This window comes from Lichenostomus cassidix, chromosome 22 (assembly GCF_008360975.1).
Source record: "Lichenostomus cassidix isolate B80296 chromosome 22, HeHo_3.0, whole genome shotgun sequence".
Lineage (NCBI taxonomy): Eukaryota > Metazoa > Chordata > Aves > Passeriformes > Meliphagidae > Lichenostomus > Lichenostomus cassidix.
In genome coordinates this window covers 4,486,274-4,505,809 of record NC_139502.1, presented here as the reverse complement: position 1 = coordinate 4,505,809, position 19,536 = coordinate 4,486,274, and the positions used below count along the sequence as shown (strand labels likewise).

The following is a 19,536-nucleotide window of genomic DNA, read 5'->3' as shown; positions in this document are numbered from 1 at the left end:
TGGATTTGAACCAGCAGCAAGATCAGTGACTGAGCAGAGCCAAAACAAGAGATTTGCCCCAGTCCCTATGGGCAGCACCTGGAGCAGGTCAGTAACAAGAGGCAGTGCAGGGAGCCTTGGGTGCTCTGCAGGGTGGGACATCTTCAACCTGGCTCACAGCACTTGTCTGGCTCCACTGGCTGCTGCTGGGCAGCAAGGAAACAGGACAGTAAAGTCTCTGTTTCCATCAGAGAGGCATTTTCCCATTCCCCAGTATCAAGTTTAAGGCAAGCTCTATACACTGAGAGGTTTATTATGTGTGTTACACACACCCTCTTTGCCTGTGGAGGGATTTTAGGATCCTAAACCCGCACCTCTGCTCTTCAGATCCATACTCCAGAGGTGCCAGGTTTGCACTTGGACATGATTTAGGTGTTTTCAGTCTTTTCTGAGCCTGGTAACTACAAATACTCTGGACTGAAGAGAGGTATCAGCATTTCCCAAAGGAGTTAAACCTGAGAAACAGGAATCTGGAGTTACTTTTTTCCTGTTCATTAGAGATGCCATGCAGCCATTAAGCTGCCTTCCCTTCCTGAGAACAGCTGAATTTGTCCTGGATGCAAGAGATCAACTTTCTGACACTGGAGTGGCCTCATAGCACTCACAGGACAATTCATGATCTGTCTGTGTGGTTTGCTCCTCTTATCCACAAGATTCAACCCATCTTGGAGACATCCAGCAGCAATTTTCTTCTTACTTTTTCCCCTCTTTCTAAGGAAAGAATCATACAATTGATGGATTGGGAGTGACCTCTCGAGATCATCCAGTCCAAGCCCCTGCCCAGGCAGGGTCACTTGGAGCAGATGACACAGGAACATGTCCAGGTGGGTTTGGAATGTCTCGTGAGAGGAAGACTCCAGACCCTCCCTGGGCAGCTGTCCTAGGGCTCTGCCACTCTCCATGGAAAGAAGTTCTTCCTCATGAGGAGTTGAAAATCTTGTGTTTAATTTATGACCATTGTTCCTCGTCCTGTTGCTGGGCACCTATGGAAGGAGTCTGGCACCATCCTCTGACACCCTTTGAGATACATATATGCATTAATGAGAGCCCCTCTCAGTCTTCTCCAAACTGAACAAGCCCAGCTGCTGCAGTCTCTCCTTACAAGAGACATGCTCCAGACTTTTAATCATTTTTGGAAAATATCCTATTTATTCCCTGCATCTCAGGGAATGTGCAATGTGGACCTTTGCACTCTATGAGCACTTCCCAGAAGCTGCTACACCACAGGAAGAGATCAGGATCCTGTTCTGTTCTAAGTAAGCAACGCAACCCCCAAACCTGACCAACCAGGTGGGAAATTCCCATTGCCCCTCGTGGCTCCTTTCCACAGCTCCTCGCCAGGCACACGTTCAGGAGGCTCCCTCAGACACAGATGCTCTAACAGCACTTGAGATCACAGGTTTGTGGACAGATCTCAGCCTTGGATGTGAACACACATAACAAACAGATCTCCTGCGCACACCCCGAGCAGCACCAGGCAGGGCTGGACTTACCTTGATGGGGGAGTACCACTTCCGAGGGGATGAGGGCCTGCGCATGTTGCTGCCAAGGTTCCTGGGCTCAGGGAACTCATATTCCTGCTCTGGCATCTTGACCCTGGCATTCTTGGCCTTCTCTAACTTAGCACCTTCTTCTGTGGAGCCCTTTTCTCCCCAGCGGACCTGGAAGGAAGGATCAGGCCATGTCATAGCAGCACCTGCTCCAAGTCACAGCCCTGCTGCAAGAACAGAGCCCTGCTTGTATTTCCCCAGTGTCCAGATCCAAGCTGTGGACCAACAGGTTGTGAGCTTTGTTTCTAGACTGCAGCCGAAATTCTGAACTTCTCCTTCTTTGTGGTTTATGAGGAATGTGAGAGTGGGGAAGGCTTTCAGAAAAACTAAAACCATTTCCTTGTAATGTGTATGGCAGCACTGCCCCTGTATTCCAGGCATGGACCAGGATGTTGCTGAACCAGAGGAAACAGATGGTCCCAAACTTCAGGAATCTACATTTGGCTCTCAAATACGCCCATACAAAAATGATCTGGACTCAGGTGTACCAAAAAGAAGTTTGTGTCTGTCTCCTGAGTTTCCTCCTGGATGAATTGCTGGGGGATGTCACATCCCAGTCCCCAGCTCAGATCTGATCCATCACCTGGGATTTAATTACCTCCATCCGTTTGATGCCGCCGACTCCTCGCCCACCATAGTAAGAGGCATCGACTGTTGGCCATTTCTTCTTTGGCAGACCATCATCATCTTCGTCCTACAAAACAGCAGCAATGGGTGGCACTGTTAGGAAGAATGATCAGGGATGGAAAGCAATAAACAGTCCCAGGCTGTGTTGTCCTTTGAGCCCGCAGGGCAGGCAAGGTTCGGGTCCCTCCCTTGTTATTTTCCAGAGGATGTACACTCATGAAAGGACAATGTTTCATGATATAAACACACCACAACTTGAAAGGTACAGTCCAGCTTCAGCAAGAAAGAGATTTTGGTATTTTTGTAGGTTGGTGGTTTTTTTTGTTTTTTTTTTTTCAAGGAGACTGTCTTTCATCATCTTTAAATTAATAGAATAAATCAAGTTGCAAAATCATTGAAGCAGCCAGCAGATGCACAGTGAGCCCAGCTCTGGGGCTGGGATATTCTGACTGCAGGGCTGGGCCAGGAGTGATGGCAGCAGGAATTCACCTCTGCCACCTTCACTAGGGACTGTGGAGAGGCAGCTGCTGCTCATGGCTCCCTGTGCTGCAGGAACCCTCCAGGGTCCAGATAAATCCCTGTATTGAAATTCAGATCTCACAGGATGCAGGGAAAGAGCAACAGAGTAAGTTTTCTCCTGAGTGATGGCAGACTCGGGGTACCTTCAGAAACAACCCTGGTGGGAATGCCCAGCTTTATTGAGAGGAGCTGGCCAAGAGCAATGGGATGGTAATGTCTAATGGAAAAGTCACAAGAATGGAATTAACTCCTGCAATGAACCTGTGCCTTGGCTGGGGCAGCTGCCCATGGAAGTCCATGTGGGTTCACGGACAACTGTGGCCTGTGCCAAAGAAAGTCAGGCCCTGTGTGAAAAATGAGATTTAAATTCTGTGTTTTTCCCTTGCACAGGCACATCAGCAGCCACAGAGCTAAATGTGCTCAGCACCTCATGATGATATTCAGATATGGGCAAATTACCAGATCAAGAAAATTTCCTCAAGTTTATTTGAGTCTGCTAAAGCTCTACTGAGATTCAAGATATTTTATATTTTCTCTTGCCCTCTGTAAGGTTAGAGTGTACGTGGAGCTTATAGTGCCTTTCCCTTTAATTTCTACAGTTCAGGCTGTGAACTGCCAAAACAGAAAAGCAGAATTCATCAAAAACGTGAAGTATTTCCTGTAAAAAACGTGGAGAGAAAAGAAAAATGGTCCCTCTCTCTTTTTTCTTCTTCTTTCTTTAATTTTTCACAGGGATTTGGCTAAACTCCAAAACTAAGGAGCTTTCCAGAACTGCAAAAGCCAAAAATACTTTGAAATTGAAACTCCCCATCAGGAAAACTGAAAAACTGGGGAAGGGGGGGGGTATCCAAGGAAAACTATGGTTTTCACAGCAACCAAAAGCATTTCAGTTTATCAAAACACACATAAATTGGGCTACAAAATGTGTCCTGATCTAAGGGAAGAGTGAACAATTGGTCCCAACTACCAGGTTGTTCTCTTCATAGCTGACCTCTCTCTGGTCCTGGGCAGAGCTGCTGAGGCTCTTTGCTGCAACCCAAGAACTCAATATCTCTGCACGAAGTTTTCCATTAGGACTTTTTTTGTTTAAAAAAAATTAAATTGGAAGTGAAGCCATCTAAATATTTTCCTTCAGCAATTCTCTTTCTCTCTCTTCAGTTTAGCACAGACTGGACTTCTCACAACAGGAAATACCAAGGTTTCAGAAATCTTCCCCACAAGCCCTTAAAAACCCTGCAAGTCCCTTCGCTACGAGTCGGGAGCCAGAACAACAGCACACGCACAGAAAGACAACACGGACACTTGAAAAACAAAGGAGTCACAAGTTTTCTGCAGAATGGGTCTGTTTACATGTTTGGAAGGGCAGGGGAGGTTTTGCAATACAAGCAGAAACCCCCACCAGTGATGTCCTACACACTTGGCCAATGTGCTCACAGCACATGTGAGGAGCTGAAGGAACTGGAAATGGGGGTCAGGGCAGGGAGGCAGCAGGAAAATGGGGAGGAAGAGGCACCCAATCCCCATCATCCCCATGGCTAGCACCCCAGTTTGGTGCGTGAGCCAGGGCTGAATTCTCACTTTCTGCCTGCTTCACCTGTATTTTCCTACTCGTGGCTACAATGGGGTTTGATACCTGAGGAATTGCACAAGGAGCTCCAGCTCTCACCCAGCTGCAGCGTCAAAAACAGCCCCGGAAAATCAAGTGCATTTAAGGATGCTGGAAATTGACTGTACAGAACTCGGCAACTTTCCACCCTCAAAATCTGCTTTAGATGGAGCTAGAGTTTCTTTTAACAAATAAGAAGAAGCAGGACAGAGCTGCATTTCACAGTCAGGGATCCAGATTCCTAAGTGCTGGATTGCAGAAAACAAAGATCTGTGTTTATCTCAGAGGCCAGGCTGGGCTCTGGATACTTTGACCCTGACCTGAGGGAACCTCATCTGTGGGTAACACAAGGATAATTCAGGCTCCACAAGGGACATCTGAACCACTCAGGGTAAGAATTCAAACTAAATTTGGCCAGCTATTAAAAAAACATACATTTGAACAATTACCATTTGAACAACTTACCCCTCTTCCCACCCTTATAATTATTTTCCCAGTTGTCTCTACAATGCCTGAATTTTGTCAGAATTCAGCATTTATAGAGAGCTCTGCCTGTACCAAGGGCTGAGCCATGATGGGGCAATCATTGCTCTGCATGAGAGATGTTATCATTGAATTTTACAGCTGAGAGAACACAGAGGGAAATCCAAGTGTCCTCCAAAACTCCTTTCTACCCTATCTCCCAACACTGGAGTCATTCCCAAATCCCATGGCCACCTCTCAGCTGCTTTGTTACACTTTGGGGACACCTTGCTCTGTTCTCAGGGAACATTTCCTCCTGCTTTTTTTGCTTGGTTTTTTGAAGGTTTTTGAAACCTTTTTCAAAGGTTTTGCTTGGTACCTTATGGCCTGCCAGGCTTCTAAATTGCAGCTGTATGAATTAATTGCTTTGGTTTTACTCGGATCTTTGCCTGTCACTGGCCCAAAGCCGCAAAGCACCATCAAAAAATGTCCTCACAGGTCACAGAACATCTCAGAGGGAATGTGCTCCTGGTGCTCTGCAGAGGACCAGGCTGAAGAAATACCGCAACTCTCATGAGGAATCCAAACACCCACATACAGAATCATGGAATGGTTTGGGCTGGAAGAGACCTAAAAGCCCATCCAGCCCCACCCCCTGCCATGGGCAGGGACACCTTCCACTATCCCAGGTTGCTCCAAGCCCTGTCCAGCCTGGCCTTGGGCACTTCCAGGGATCCATGGGCAGCCACAGCTTCTCTGGGCAACCTGTGCCAGGGCCTCCCCACCTTCACCTCACTCATTTTTTCCTAACTAAATCCACTCTCCTTCAGCTTGAGGCCATCTCCCCTTGTCCTGTCACTCCATCCCTTGTCCAAAGTCCCTCTCCAGCTCTCTTGGAGCCCCTTTAGGCACTGGAAGAAGCTCTACAGGCTCCCCAGCATCTTCTCCAGCCTGAACAACTTCAGCTTCATACAAGCTCATCCTTGAGACACAAATGTTTATCAAACCAGCCTTTGGCGGCCTTGGTCATCACAGAAACTCCCCATTTATCTCTGGCCCAGATCCTTTGAGGTCCTGCCTGAAGGGAAGTCCTGCAAGAGCAAAGCATTCTGTGTGCACAGGTAAGAGGGAGCCCTGGTTTTGATGAAAGAAGGATGTTGAGCTATTCCCACTGCAGAGCTCAGACACTGAGTTGCAGAAGGTGAAGGTCCTGTAAGGTCATGGGAATTAACAGCAGTGCTACCACTGCACTGTGATGTGATTAAACGCAACTGCCAGAGCCTCTACTCTGCACCGGGCCTGCCTGGCTATTTCACATGAAATTGGTTATAAACCTCCACACCTTCATGGTGTAATACCTGCACCACATCTATTGCCAATAACAGCCCCATCTTTTTTCTTTTAAATGCCTATCTCTTGAAAGGTTCCTTTTCTCCTCCTCCCACATTTCCACAACTCGCTGTAGAAGGGGAGTACAGGCAAGGCGAAGCATTGGCACTGGGACCTGGCTTCATTTCAGGAATAGCAGAATAAATTTCCTGCCTTGGAGTCTACAAAAAAATTCCTGTAAGATCCTTTCTCTGGAGCTTGTTTTGCTATCTCCCCAGCAAGGCTTTCTAGGAGGAGAGAGGAAAACAATTTGCAAAAGAATAATGAACAGCAATAATGAGCAACCCAACCCAAACCATTCTGTGATTCCATGATAATAAGTGAGGGTCCAAGCAGCTCTCCAAGCAGCTGAATCTCCTTTAGTCATTCCCTGGCCTCATGAATGTTGTGGGAGAGATCAGTTCACAACAACCAGTGTGGATCCAGCTGAACAGGCGGTTTCATCCCTCGAGTGAACCACAGCTGACATGCTGGGAGTTAAATCCCTCTTGCTGCCACCCTGGACAGTGATAATGACCTCCAGGGTCTCGAGCCAGTGCTGCTGAATGGCCCTTTCTCTCCAGCACTTCCTTGTGAGTGCTTGCTTTGCTGTGTGTGGGTAAGAGGACAACAGACATAAGAATTATCCAATTACAGGCTGGTTGGTGGCTTGGCTCTGGTGCCACATTCTGGATGTCTGTGGATGTTGGGTGACAGAGCAGCAGGGAAGAAAAGGGACTGAGTGATGGGGAAAGGGCAAGCTCTGGTCATCTCTGGGCAAGCTCTGGTAGATCTCCTGCCTGGCTTTGGCAGGCTTCAGGGAGCTTTATGTCCCTGGATCCCTGCTGTGGGAACAAGAGGTGCCTGGACAGATCCAGCTGTGGGTTTTAGGCTCTGCTTACAGGGCAAGGCAGCAGTGAGGGCAGCGTGTGTCTCTTGGGATGCTTGGAAAGTCCAGTTTAGTACACTCTGACCACAGCCAGTCTGTCCTTCTGCAGGACTGACAGCAGCAGAATTCTGGCCTGGGCCAGGTAGTGAAGAGGGAATTGTTGGAAGCTGCAGAGCCCTGCAGTTGGGTTTTCTGGTGTAGAGGATAGGTTGCTGTAGTAGAAGCAGCTTCAGCCTCGTGCTGAGCTTCTGCTCAGAGTTGGGCAGAGTTGTTCCAATAAACCCAGCCTAAAGGCGATGGGGCACAGGACTAAAAGCAGCTGTGTCTTCCTGCAGCAGGGCTAGAAAAAGCCTTCCCATTCACTGGAGGTAGGAGAATGTGGTTTTGATCCACCTTCAGTGACTAATCACAGGCCAGAAAGGTGCTCCTGGCTCCTCCAGGCACTAATCTCTTCCGCTTGGCATTAACTCAATCCTTCCTGGCCTAAGTGAAACCATCTGTCCTTCCGTGGGCTTCACCCTCAGCATCCCGAGCTCCCCAAGCAGCACAGCAGGAGCTGACAATATTTGCAATTTCTGAATGAATTAATTGGGAGTTTCTGGCCAATGATGATTTCCTTCACCAACAGTGAAGTGTCTTCAAAATGTCCCAAAGGGCCTCTAAAACAGAGTTCAATAAAACCTTTGGCGGGTTGGACAGCAAAGGCTGCTTCCCCCTCATTGTTAGAGTGTAATGCATTCTCCTTCCTCCTGTGGGCCTCAGCTCCCAAACCTGCTGAGGCAAGAATTCCTCATCTTTTTTTTTTCTTTTTTTTGGCCAAGACTTTCATGAGAAGAAAAAAATCCAGCTGTAACCCTGCTGCCAAAGGGACCAGCAATCCCTCCTGCTGGAGATGAGCAGCTGCTGGTTTCCTGCAGGGGAGAGGGATATCAGCAACAGCTAAAAAAATTGGATTGTAGAAGATCAACTGTATCTTCTATTTGTTTAGAGCAAAGTAGAACACCACACAACTGCCAGTTCCACTCTGTGGACCAGCCTCTCTAGGAGTAAATGCACCAACAAAATGCATATTTTCAGAGCTCCTGCTATTTTTTCATGAGTGGGAAGCTCTTCTGTCTGGGAAAAAACACACAGTGCAAGTCACAGCTTCAAGCCTTACTGATTTCTGAGCACTGCTGTGATGATGTACAGCTTCTAAAGTAGTATAAACTACATTTTCCTTTTTAAAAAACCTTTAGCTGCTAAATGTGTGTGTTTGCTCTAGGATACCTGAGCACTAAGCTTAGGGGATGTGCTCTGGTGGGGAGCACAGGTGAAATGATACCATTAGACCACATATTGGATGCCCCTGGATCCCTGGGAGTGTCCAAGGCCAGGTTGGAGAGGGTTTGGAGCAACCTGGGGTAGTGGAAGCTGTCCTGGTCCATGGCAGGGGGTGGCACTGGATGGGCTCAAGGTCCCTCCCAACCCAAACCATTCCATGATTGTTGTAACCAAATCCTGCCATCCCAAAGTCCCCAAACAGGAGAATAACAGCCAAAACAATGTTCAGACCCCCTCTCAGGTTGATGAGGCAGCAGGTAAAGCACAGGTCCTAATGCAATTTTTTGGGACAGTGCAGGGCCCTCTCAGGGTACAATCAAAGCCTGGAAAAGTTGAATTTCAAGATGCAACTGGGATTTTGCAGTAACTGCTCTGCTTTTGCAGCACTCACTGGGTTGACAAAAGACTTCCTTATAGGTGACGCACATCTTCCCTCTTAGGGGATGTAATTTCCCCCTCCAGTTCTTGGCCAGGGAGCCAGCATTCCAGAATGATGTATTTTAATTAATTTCAGCAATTGAATCTCTTGGCTTGGAGGCATGTGTGATGCAGAACAAAGCATGTTCAATTTGAGGTTAATATTTTCCTTTTCATTCAGAGGACAGAAGCTGACAAAGCTGGTGGATTTTCCTGCAGCCCAAACAAATGTCTGCTGAGGGAAATGGGCCAGATGCCTGCAGAGAGAGGCACAGGGAGCACTGGATCCAAATGCAAACCCCCTCTAGGAATGATCTGATTTGGAGTTTGCTTCAGGGGGACAAGTGTCCCAAGGTGGAGGTTTCAGGGCTGGCCTAGGCTCCCACCACCCTGGGCAGTGCAGGGAGAGCTGAGGCTGAATCCCAGCTCCTTGCAGAGGCCTGAGCTCTCCTGAGCCTTAGCTCAGTTCACACTCCCTGGGCCAGAATTTACGGAGAGCAGAGAGGACCATTTCACTTTTTCACATTTTCACTTCAAGCTTTTCCACTTGCAAGCTGAAGCAGACAATGAATTTGTCTCCAGAAGCAGAAAGCAAGGCAAACTACCCAACCAAATCACTCTGAGCACAGATCTTAGTCTAATTTTACTTGCATATTTAAGAGGAACTGATCCAAACCCCAGTGAAGTCAATGGAAAAACTCCCACTGCCATCAGAGTATCCTGCACAGAGCCCAGGGACTGCAATGAAATCCCATGTGGAAAACAGTGGGACAAAGCAGAGACTCATTGCGTGCTGAAAGCAGGAGCACAGAGGAAGAGGCAGATGGAAAACTGAGCATGTTTCTGGGCACAGTCTGTTAAGTAAGGAAGGGTGACAGAGCTTTAACCATTTGTTGCAAGATTCATCTAAAACTTGTAAGCAGGGCTAAGGTGGAGGTTTTAATGTTGATTTACCGTTTGTTGATTGCTCTCCATTTAAACTTCCCTGGCTTGTGCAGCTCTGCTGATGTCAAGAAGATTTTACCAGGGTTCTACATCTGCTCCGAATCTGCTCCACTGCCTCAGACACAGTGTGAGGACCATGAGCTTCCTTTTCTCACAGCAACTGTGCTCCAAGGGCTCAGCACTGGGAGTTCCTGCCAGCAGTGGTTATATATCCCAAACCACCAAAATCATTACTGTGCCATTCCAGGAAGGGAGTTAAGCTTATGTTTAGGTTCCACTAACTTCAGAGTTAAACACAGGCTTAAGGCTTGTCCCTTGTGTGAATCACAGCCTAACTCTGCACTGCTGTTCTGACCAAGTGAAGTATTGTCTGATCTGTCCTCCTTTCCTACCTGCATAGTGGAGGGACTGAACACACAGATTTAATCACCTTTTGTGAGGAGACTGAACAAAACCTTGTCCTAAACACAGAGGAGACCAGTGGTCAGTGTCACTTACCTCGCTGTCTTCTGCAGGAGGTGGAGGAGGCTCTTTGATGATCTAGAATGATGAAAGAGAAAGAGAATCATGAATTCATACTTTGTTCTTTAGCACAATTCAAATGTTACCAAAAAATCCAAAGGAGAAAACAACAGGATATGTTGCTGGAACACCTCTGAACTTTGTACAACACAAAGTTGTGATCACAGGGTGGCTGCGGGTGCCACTGTCACTGAGGGGACACTTTTGGAGTGTCCCAAAGCCCTGCTATGAAGGCATTCCTAATTACAACTCCAGACTCACCCTGCTCATTAGGTGACCCCTGCCCTGAGTGAGGCAACAGAAAATTTAGTTTTATAACCTTCATTCTCCTAATCCCAGTAGCTCCCACAGTCAGTGCTGGCTCTAAGCAGCACACAATTGATGTTTCACCTGGACAACCACACTAAAACCAGCATCTCCTTCTCCTGCCCTCTGCACATATGTATAAAACCTGCCTCAAACAGTTTACAGTCTGAACAAAGGCTGGAAAGCAAACCCAACATGAAGCAAAATGCCCTGGGAACATTGCAAAGCAGTGATAACCCCCAGTCGGTCTCCCAGACCATTCTTTCTGTTTCATTCCAGAAGGCTGTGCCACCTCATGCTCTTCACATTCATGCTTTTCACATTATCACGTTAATATTGTTCACTGTCATAAAATTTAAAAAAAAAAAAAATATATATATATATATGTATGGCTCACTGAAAGCAAGCAGGGTGAGGTTGTAGCCTGGTCCAGGATATTCTCCATAGAAACAATTTTAGTTTATGTGGGTGTGAGGCCATTATTTCATGCAGAAAGTTTGCATCCAGGGCTCAGCAGGCAGTTGGCTGTTAGCAGAGCTCTGCATCCAAGAGCAACAGAGAGGTTTCCAAGGGGAAGGCAGCGACACCAGGCACGTCAAACCCTCTCCCTCACACGAGACGCACCCGGTGCAGAGCCACTGCACAGCCCCAGCCCAGCCAGGCATGTCAGTGCCATTGCCCCAGGGATGCCTTTGCTCCAGTGGTTTTAGTCCATCTGGACGAGGCAGCTCTTTCTGTACACACCAGGCCATGAGTCAGAGGCTGTCGGGGCTCTGAGCACCCATGGAGGTGACACTGAATGTCCTGAGCTCTGCTCAGAGCTGGGTGTCAGGGGCAGAGGCTGCCCTGGCATGGGGGACACATGTGGGCCTCAAAATCACCCTGCAAAAAAAAAAAAAACCCAACCAAAAAAAACCAGTCCCAAAGAGCAACGGCTTGGCTGTTTAAATGCAGAAAAGGGAAAATTGCAATCACATTAAAGGCCCTGAAGATATAAATATTTACAGCAATTCCTCTCACTCGTGTTTTTCCTCCTGTGATGAGCTCACTGTTTTTATTTTCCTCTGCAAAGTCCGAGTCATGCAATGTGGCCATTAATGAGGAGCATGTGCCTCTGGCTGGGGAGGAGACAGGGCTGGAGCAGTTTGTGTCCCAGCCCAGAGCAGTGATCAGTGCTGGTCTCTGCCATTACCTGCTCCTGGGCCACAGGGCTTCTGTTTTGGTGGCCTTCAGCACCTCAGGGAACCTCTGCTGAAGAGGCTTTGTGCTTTAGGAATCAGCACTGAATGTGGGCATGCACAGGAGCCTAGAGCACACGTGGAAACACAGAATGACTGAGGAGTGTGGTGGAGCCTTGCTCATCCCCCATTCAGGCACAATGGAACTGTGGTCAGGTGTGGCTGATGGGCCCAGTTAGGGAGGAAGGAGCAGGGATGGCCCTGAGGAGCTCAAGATGAGCAGCAGCGCTGGGGAGTGAATGGCACAGCATCCATCTCCCTGCTCATCCTGGGAATCCTAGCTTGGGCAGAATGGAAAGTATGAAAATGATGAAAAATGATGAAAAGTAGATGAGAAGTGGATGCTGTGTGCCCAGGTGGCCAAGGAGGACAATGGCACCTCGCCTTGATCAGGAATAGTGTGGCCAGCAGAAGCAGGGCAGTGATTCTTCCCCTGTGCTGGGCACTGCTAAGGCTGCACCTCGAGTGCTGTGTCTGCCTCTGGACCCTCAGTTCAGGAAGGACATTGAGGGGGCTGGAGCTTGTCCAGAGATGGGAACAGAGCTGGCAACAGAGCTGGGAAGGGTCTGGAGCACCAGGAGCACCAGGAGCAGCTGGGGAGGCTCAGCCTGGAGAAAAGGAGGCTCAGGGGGACCTTCTGGCTCTGCACAACTCCCGACAGGAGGGTGCAGCCAGGGGGAGGTCAGGCTCTGCTCCCAGGAAACAGGGAGAAGATGAGAGGGAATGGCCTCAAACTGTGCCAGGGGAGCTTCAAGCTGGAAGTCAGGAAGAATTTCTTCATGGAAAGGGTGATTAGACATTGAATGGCCCACCTGGGGATGTGGTGGCGTCCCCACCCCAGGAGGTGTCCAAGGAAGGACTGGACATGGCACTCAGTGCTCTGGGCTGGGGACAAGGTGGGGATCGGCCACAGGCTGGACTTGGTGATGTCAGAGGTCTTTTACAACCTAAATAATTCTGGGATTCTGTGAAAGGTGGATGAAAGGTTGTCTGCATTTCAGTACTACTCAGTGGAAAGGAAATCCTGAGTATCAGCCTGGTTTACTCAGAGGTGTAAGATGGAGGCAGCACAATCTCTCATGTGTCTCTTGACACACTAAATACTGACAGAGTGTGCAACGCACCAAAATAAATGGGAGACTTTTTCAGTTTCATTTTGGTCAGTGTGAGGGGTGGCATTTGCCAACAGATGTCCTTTTGAACAAAACCCCTGAACAAAACCCATCAGGCACTGAGAAATTTCAGATATCTGATCCAAAATATACCTGTTGGAAATGGCCTGGTTCCCTCCTGGAGCATTCCCTGTTCTGGTGGAACATCACGGGTTCCAGTGGAGTTTCTCTCATTTGCATTGGCATGAAATGTCAGGATAAGCCATCCAACATATTTGGTCCAGCTAAGCATCCAAACACAACTTCTCAGCCAGTATCACTGGCAGCTCTAGAGATTACACACTTGGAAGTGATGTTTTCCATACATCACAACAATGTAAATGTTTTCCATACATTTGCATTCCTGCCCATAACATATGCACACACATACACACAAACAGACCGACTTCTGTAAACAGATCAAGTGTTTTCCATCACAGGCCAAGAGGGGGAAAAAAGAGACATTCCTTCCATTTTTGAGTGCTTTGCACTTCTAAGAGCAACTGAACTCCCCATAAATTGGCAGCATGGATTGGTTAATTTGGACAAGTCCAGAGATGGGGGAGTTCAGTCTCCTGTGCCTTTGAGCCTGTATGACTTTTTAAGTTCAAGTCTTACAAAAAATCGAATTTCTGACTCACTGCCCGGGTCTTCAAACAGCACAAATCCTGTCCTTCTCCCTTTTGGATTCTTAGAGTTACAACTCTGTGTGCATGAAATCCTTATTCTGGGGCACTGAGACCCTTGTTTTGGGCACTGAGACTCTTACTCTGGGGCACTGAAGGCAGTGAAGCAAATGAGATCATGGTTCCATCCCACATAGAGGTCCCAGACCCCAAAGACTCCACACCTGCTGGCACAAATGGAAACAACAGCTCGAGTACAAGAGAGAAAACATCATGACAAAGACCCTGTGAGGACACAGCCCACATGGCCATCAAGCTTTGCTCTGGCTGTACCTCCAGCCTGGCCAGATGACACTCAGGACCTGCTGAAGGGAGCTGGCTGGGAGCACGCCAGGCCAAGCACAGCTCTCCAGCAAGTTTGGCTTGGCAAGGCTGCAGTGTTTGTTCATGTGTGCTGCAAGTGTTTTGATAACCCCAAGCCATCTCTGGGTCTCCTGTCCCTGTGTTTGGGAGAAGAAGAAGATGGTGGTTCAGACTCAGGCTTGCTCTCCAGGTGAGGAATACCTGAGGAGTTCTACACCATCACCATGCTACAGAAACCTGGCAAGGCTCTTTTGTTTCCAAGGGTAAAGGCCCCTGGAATAGAGAGGTGGCCATTGGCTTTCCCTGGCACAGGAAGGAACTTTGAGAGCAGTTATCAGTACTTCTACACACTCAGCTGTGAAAATTCAGGACTGTGAGGTAATTCTGTGCCTTTCATCACAGATCCCAAGATGCATGTGAAGGACACAGGTCTGTGTTAGCTGAACCTCTCCATGTCACAGATCCATTGAGAAGTGGCTGTTTCTGCTAGATAACGCAGTGGCAAAGCAGAGGAATGCTCTTAGCCACCTCCTGGAAGGTTAAAAGCAGAGGGGAGGATGAATTTTCTGCTGTCCTGAAATTTCTGTAGCCATCCAGGCATAAGAAAGCACAAGTTGAATCCAAATTTTGCACATTCCAGGAATGTGTCTAGGATGTTTTGCATCTTGGGAGCCCAGAAATCTCCACCAGCTCTCAATGTCCAGCAATCACACAGTAACTATCCCTAGAGTTTTAGATGATAAATGTGGGCAATATGTTTCTTGTCAGAGGAGCATATCTGCTTTAGGATGGGACAGATCATAATTTAAAATTAAGCAAACAGTACAAAATAAGAAATAAAGGACTTTGCCTCTAATTAGGACTACAGTTTGGAAGAATGCAGTTAACTGAGCAGATTATTTTTGTCCTTAATTACCTTCACTCTTCTGAAAAACACAGAATATCTATTCTTGCTATCCTAATAAACAAGGATTTTTAATAGCATAAATTATGATCCATCTGACTAATTTCCTATTTTTTTCCCCTTACATATTTATAGTTTTGACCTCTCAGTCCTGTGACAGTTTCATAGTTGAGGTATGAGTTGGGTAAAGGAACATTTCCTTTTTATTTCTGTCATATCTTCTCTGTCTTCTAAGTACCCATTAAATCCTTGGAGATCTGGTCTACACTTCAAAGCTAATACAAGCAGGAGCCTGTCCCAATTTCTTCATCTGCAATATAAAACAATCTTCTTCCTCAGAATGCAAGTAAGAGGTAAAAGAAGTCCAGTGGAGAGCTAACTCATCCTTTTAAGTTCACCTCTCTTGTCAGCCTGGGAGCAGATTCAAGAAGCTCAGTTTTAAACTGGCTAAAACTACAAGGAAAAGCTGTTTCACCCCTAAGATTTGGAGGTGAACAACCCAAATTCAATACAGGATCATAGCACATGTCAAAATCATCCACTTCTGAAAGACATGACATAATGAAGAGAAAAAGGCTGTATTTTTAATTAACTCTGGTAAAGTTTGGAGCTGAATGGGGCTGACATGTAGCTCTGCAGGGAATGTAGGGAAAAATGTTGTGGCTGCACAGGTTATTCCTTTTCCTGGGCTATTCCACTCACACAGATAAACCAGGCCAGAGCCACTGGGGTGTGCTCCGAGTGTCTGACCCACTTTCTTTGGAAGACTATAGAAATTAAATTCCTTTTCTGGGCAAAGGAAAACCATTGTGGCCACTGTGAGGTGTCCACAGGAGCCCTTGCCCTCACTCACTGATTCTTGGTGAATTTTCTGTTTAAGTGAGGCTATGTCCCAAGGATCTATTTCTCCTTAGCTGGGCTGAGCCAGCTTTCTTTGGAAGAGGTAAGAGGTGGCCAGGGGAAAAAAACAAAGGAAGAAATTCTTTTTATTGAGTAAATGACTTCCCATGCAGGACTGGGGCAAAGCTCAGTGGTGCCTCTGTTTGTGTGAAGGAGCTGCTGTGGGTGGAACAGAGGGTGTTGAGCCTGGTCAGGATCAGCATCACTGCCTTTGGATCTGGCCTCAAGAAAATGCATTAAGGTGGGAATTGTTTAGGAACTCAAGTCTAGGCATAGCATCCAAGGGCAGATGGCCTTCCTGACCTCAGAGGGCACTTTCCAAAACAGGAACTCCCTGAAGATCTTTCATTTTGGACACCCCAGACCTGATGGACACCTGGGAGAATTTGGCTTTAACTTTTGGTAGTGACAGATGACAGCAGCACCCCAAGGCACCCCAGTTCAGTGCCTGGCACCCTCACCCTTCACCAGCCCATGTCTCGACCTGGGCTGCTGCAAAGCTGATGCCTTTAGGCCAGGCAAAATAACACACCTTTGTTAGGCTGGCTTTGGGGCTCTGTGCCAGCATTTTAAAGACAACCAGTTATAGAGTGTTATATCCATATCCAAACTACTGTGATGTGGCAGACAGGAGGCTGAGAGCAGCACTGAGCTGCCCTGGCTGATGAATAAGACCATCTTCATCCTCCTGCTGCCCTTTGTGCTCAGCACTGCAGAGTCAGATTTGTTATTGAACTGCCCCAAACCTGCAGCCACCTTCAACCAGCACTTCCTCCGAGGCACCTGGGCTGAGTGTGCTGTAGATGGAGACACTCCTTTAGCAGCCTGTGTGGGTTCAGACCTTGGATGGGATACCTCCCAGGGAGTTCCAATACATCCAGTGAAACCAGCTCACATTTCCAGTCTGTGATGTGGGATACTCACTGCTCAAAGGCAGGGGTTGCAGGGCTCTCAGGCAGCCTCTGCCTGCACACTTCTGCTTTCTCTCTTTCTCCTGGGTTGTTTCAATAATGTTCCAGATGATTCATGATCCTGTGCTCCCTTCTCCTCAGATCAGCAGGACTGCAGAAGAGCTGTGCCTCGTGTGCTCATGGTAGCGGGTGGGAATCAGAAACCATGGACCCTTGTAAGGAATCTCCATCCAGCCAACAGGGACCGTGTCATTTTATGGCTCTTCAGGGCTGCTGCAGAGCCTATGCATTTCCTCCCCTTCTCTTCCAGCAGTTTAGCCATGTGGTTTTAATCTATATTTTCTGTATTTTCTCCACCCAGCTTTTTGTTTCCAAAACTTCTGGTCAGCTGCAGTACAGACTGAGAGCCAAACAGATTGCTGGGTTCTTCCATGCTTACTTCCAGAAAACAGCTTTAAAGTTATAACTGGTGTTAGATGCTTAAATACCAGCACCTCATTTATCTGCCAGCCACACCTCTGCATTTAAAATCGCTGTAGTATGAAAATGAGTGAGGTGGGGCAGATTTTCTACGTGGGCAACTAGCCCAGCCCCTCAGGCCATCCTGGATGGCTGCAGACAGGAGGCAAAAGGCTCTTGTTTACTTCACAGCCATGGAGGGGAGGGGATGCGATGTACAGGGAAATGCACGTGGGGAAAAGGCTCGGGCTCAGCTGCCCCAGGGAGAGAATTCCACGCACAGACAGGAGTGCCCTTGCTGAGCTCCAGCCCAAGGCTCGAGCAGGCTGGGTGGGTCCATCCCTTGAGATATCCATGGCAAACCTTCCATGGCAAACCTTCCATGCAGGTCCTGCTCTGGGGCAAAGTGTGGTCCAAGCACAGCTCCCTCATCCTGCAGGGTCAGCATTTGTGCAGGAGAGAGACCATCCCAGCAAGGGAGACCATCTCAGTACAGGGAAACCATCCGAGCACAAGGAAACCATCCCAGTACAGGGAAACCATCTGAGCACAAGGAAACCATCCCAGTACAGGGAAACCATCCCAGCAAGGGAGACCATCCCAGTACAGGAAAATAAACCCAGCAGGGGAAACCATCCCAGCACAGACAAAGCCTTCCAGCTATTACATTAATTATGCCTTCACTGTACATCCAAACACTTTAAGCAGTCCCATTTCCAAGCCAATCTAACAACGTGCCTGCAAAGTCCTTCTTAAGACAGTTTTGGAGGTTTATTATCCCTTTGGCATATATGTACATATAAATCTATTTGATTTACATTAGCATTAAACCTGAGTATCATGTTGGCCTCCTACCCAGAACAATTTCACCTTGGGCACCTGAGCAGCCTCTGGCACCCACAGTTACTGCTGTGGATGCCTGGACTCCTCCAGGTTGTGCTGTGTTCAGCAAAGAGGATAAATGGGAAGACAACCAGTGACTGGGGGAAGCCAGGAGCTGGGATCTGCTGCTTTGCAGATGTTCTCAGCTCGGGAAAGGTGGGGTCAGCCTGTTGGAGGTGTCTGTGTATTTGCCATCATTCTTGTAATGAGAGTTGTGCTGGGGAGTTCAGCACAGCAGAATTGTTTCTTTGTTTTCTGTTATTAAATAAACCTCCTACAACCTTTGGAAAGGTTAGTGCCTGCCTCCCATGCTTTTGTAATATCCTCCACAGGTATCCAGGGAAATTTTGCCTGTGCTGGTATCAGGCACAGCAAAGAGTTATTATTGTTCTGATCAACTAAGCAACAATTGCCTCTACTGTAAACTGAGTGGTAAATTCCAGACTTCATCCCAGAATACTTCTGAGACCAATAAACTTGGATACATTTGGAAACAGCATTCCTTTATGGGCGCGTGCCAAGGAGATACTGGGTTCCAGATAATCCTCCAGAGTGAGTCTATTGACTTCAGTCCATTTACTCCAGGGATGAAGCTGGCTTGGTGTCTTTCCTGAAGAACTGCTGGATAATAATGACTCCTATTTAATTAAAAAGCATGCCAAGAGGAATTTCAGGGTTTAGAAATGTGCTTGTCACTCAGAAACAAATTTATACTTGTAAGAGAAGAGTGGTTTTTTCCTTTTTTCCCCTGGACACATCCACAATTATCTCTGCAACGTCCCTCAGCTGTAATCCACGGTGATGTCTCCGGGTCTGTGGTTTGGTTATTTGAGGTTGGAGCTCTTGTCTGTTGTGCAATGCAGTTCCTCTGCCCTTAATTCACTTCTGACAACACCGCATTCCTTCCTGTGCCACTTCCAAACCAGTCAATAAGGTCTGCTCTGCTCCCTTTCCCTATCCCAGAGCCCGACAGGCTGGGCACTCCTCCATGGATTTATCTTTAATTTCACAGAATTTTTGGGTGAGCAATGCACAGCGAGGCACCCTGGCTGCTGATCTACTGCCAGACACACCGGATGCCCTCCCAGAGAGATGGAAGAGATTTCATACAGGCTCTGGAATAAAATCTTTCCAACAACTACAGGGAAGTGTTTGACTACACTGGAAAAATATCAGTGAGATAGTCCTCATTTGCAGACCTTGTGAGGAGGGAATGTGGGAGGTAAAGGAGGAGAGTGAGGACAAGCTTTTATCTACAACAAATGTTTTAAGTAGAGAATTTAAATCTGGAAAATATTAAGCTTGTAATGTTTCATGCAGACCAAAGACTCCCTGTCTCTGCTGCACCCACCTTGCTTATCTGGACCATTTTTCACACTCAGAGCTGTTACCTGACCACTGTCCTCACATGATTCCACTGCAGCAGAGCCACAGTGCCCTCACAATGACAACTCCATTTCTCCTCCATGCCCTGCTGCTTTTATTTATGCGTTTTTCTCACCAGCTTCATCTATCTCCTCTAACAGAAC

At 47.6% G+C, this 19,536-nt stretch overlaps 1 protein-coding gene across 1 annotated transcript in view; it reads right to left on the bottom strand.

Annotated features, from left to right (window-relative positions):
* Positions 1-19,536, bottom strand: part of ANTXR1 (ANTXR cell adhesion molecule 1) — a 103,629-nt gene that overhangs the window by 30,608 nt on the left and 53,485 nt on the right. Inside the window, exons 14-16 of the mRNA XM_085080412.1 lie at positions 10,244-10,285; positions 2,188-2,283; positions 1,533-1,700 (exon numbers count right to left, since the gene is read on the bottom strand). Of these exons, the coding sequence (XP_084936538.1) occupies positions 1,533-1,700; positions 2,188-2,283; positions 10,244-10,285 (306 nt within the window). The remainder of the gene's footprint in view (positions 1-1,532; positions 1,701-2,187; positions 2,284-10,243; positions 10,286-19,536) is intronic.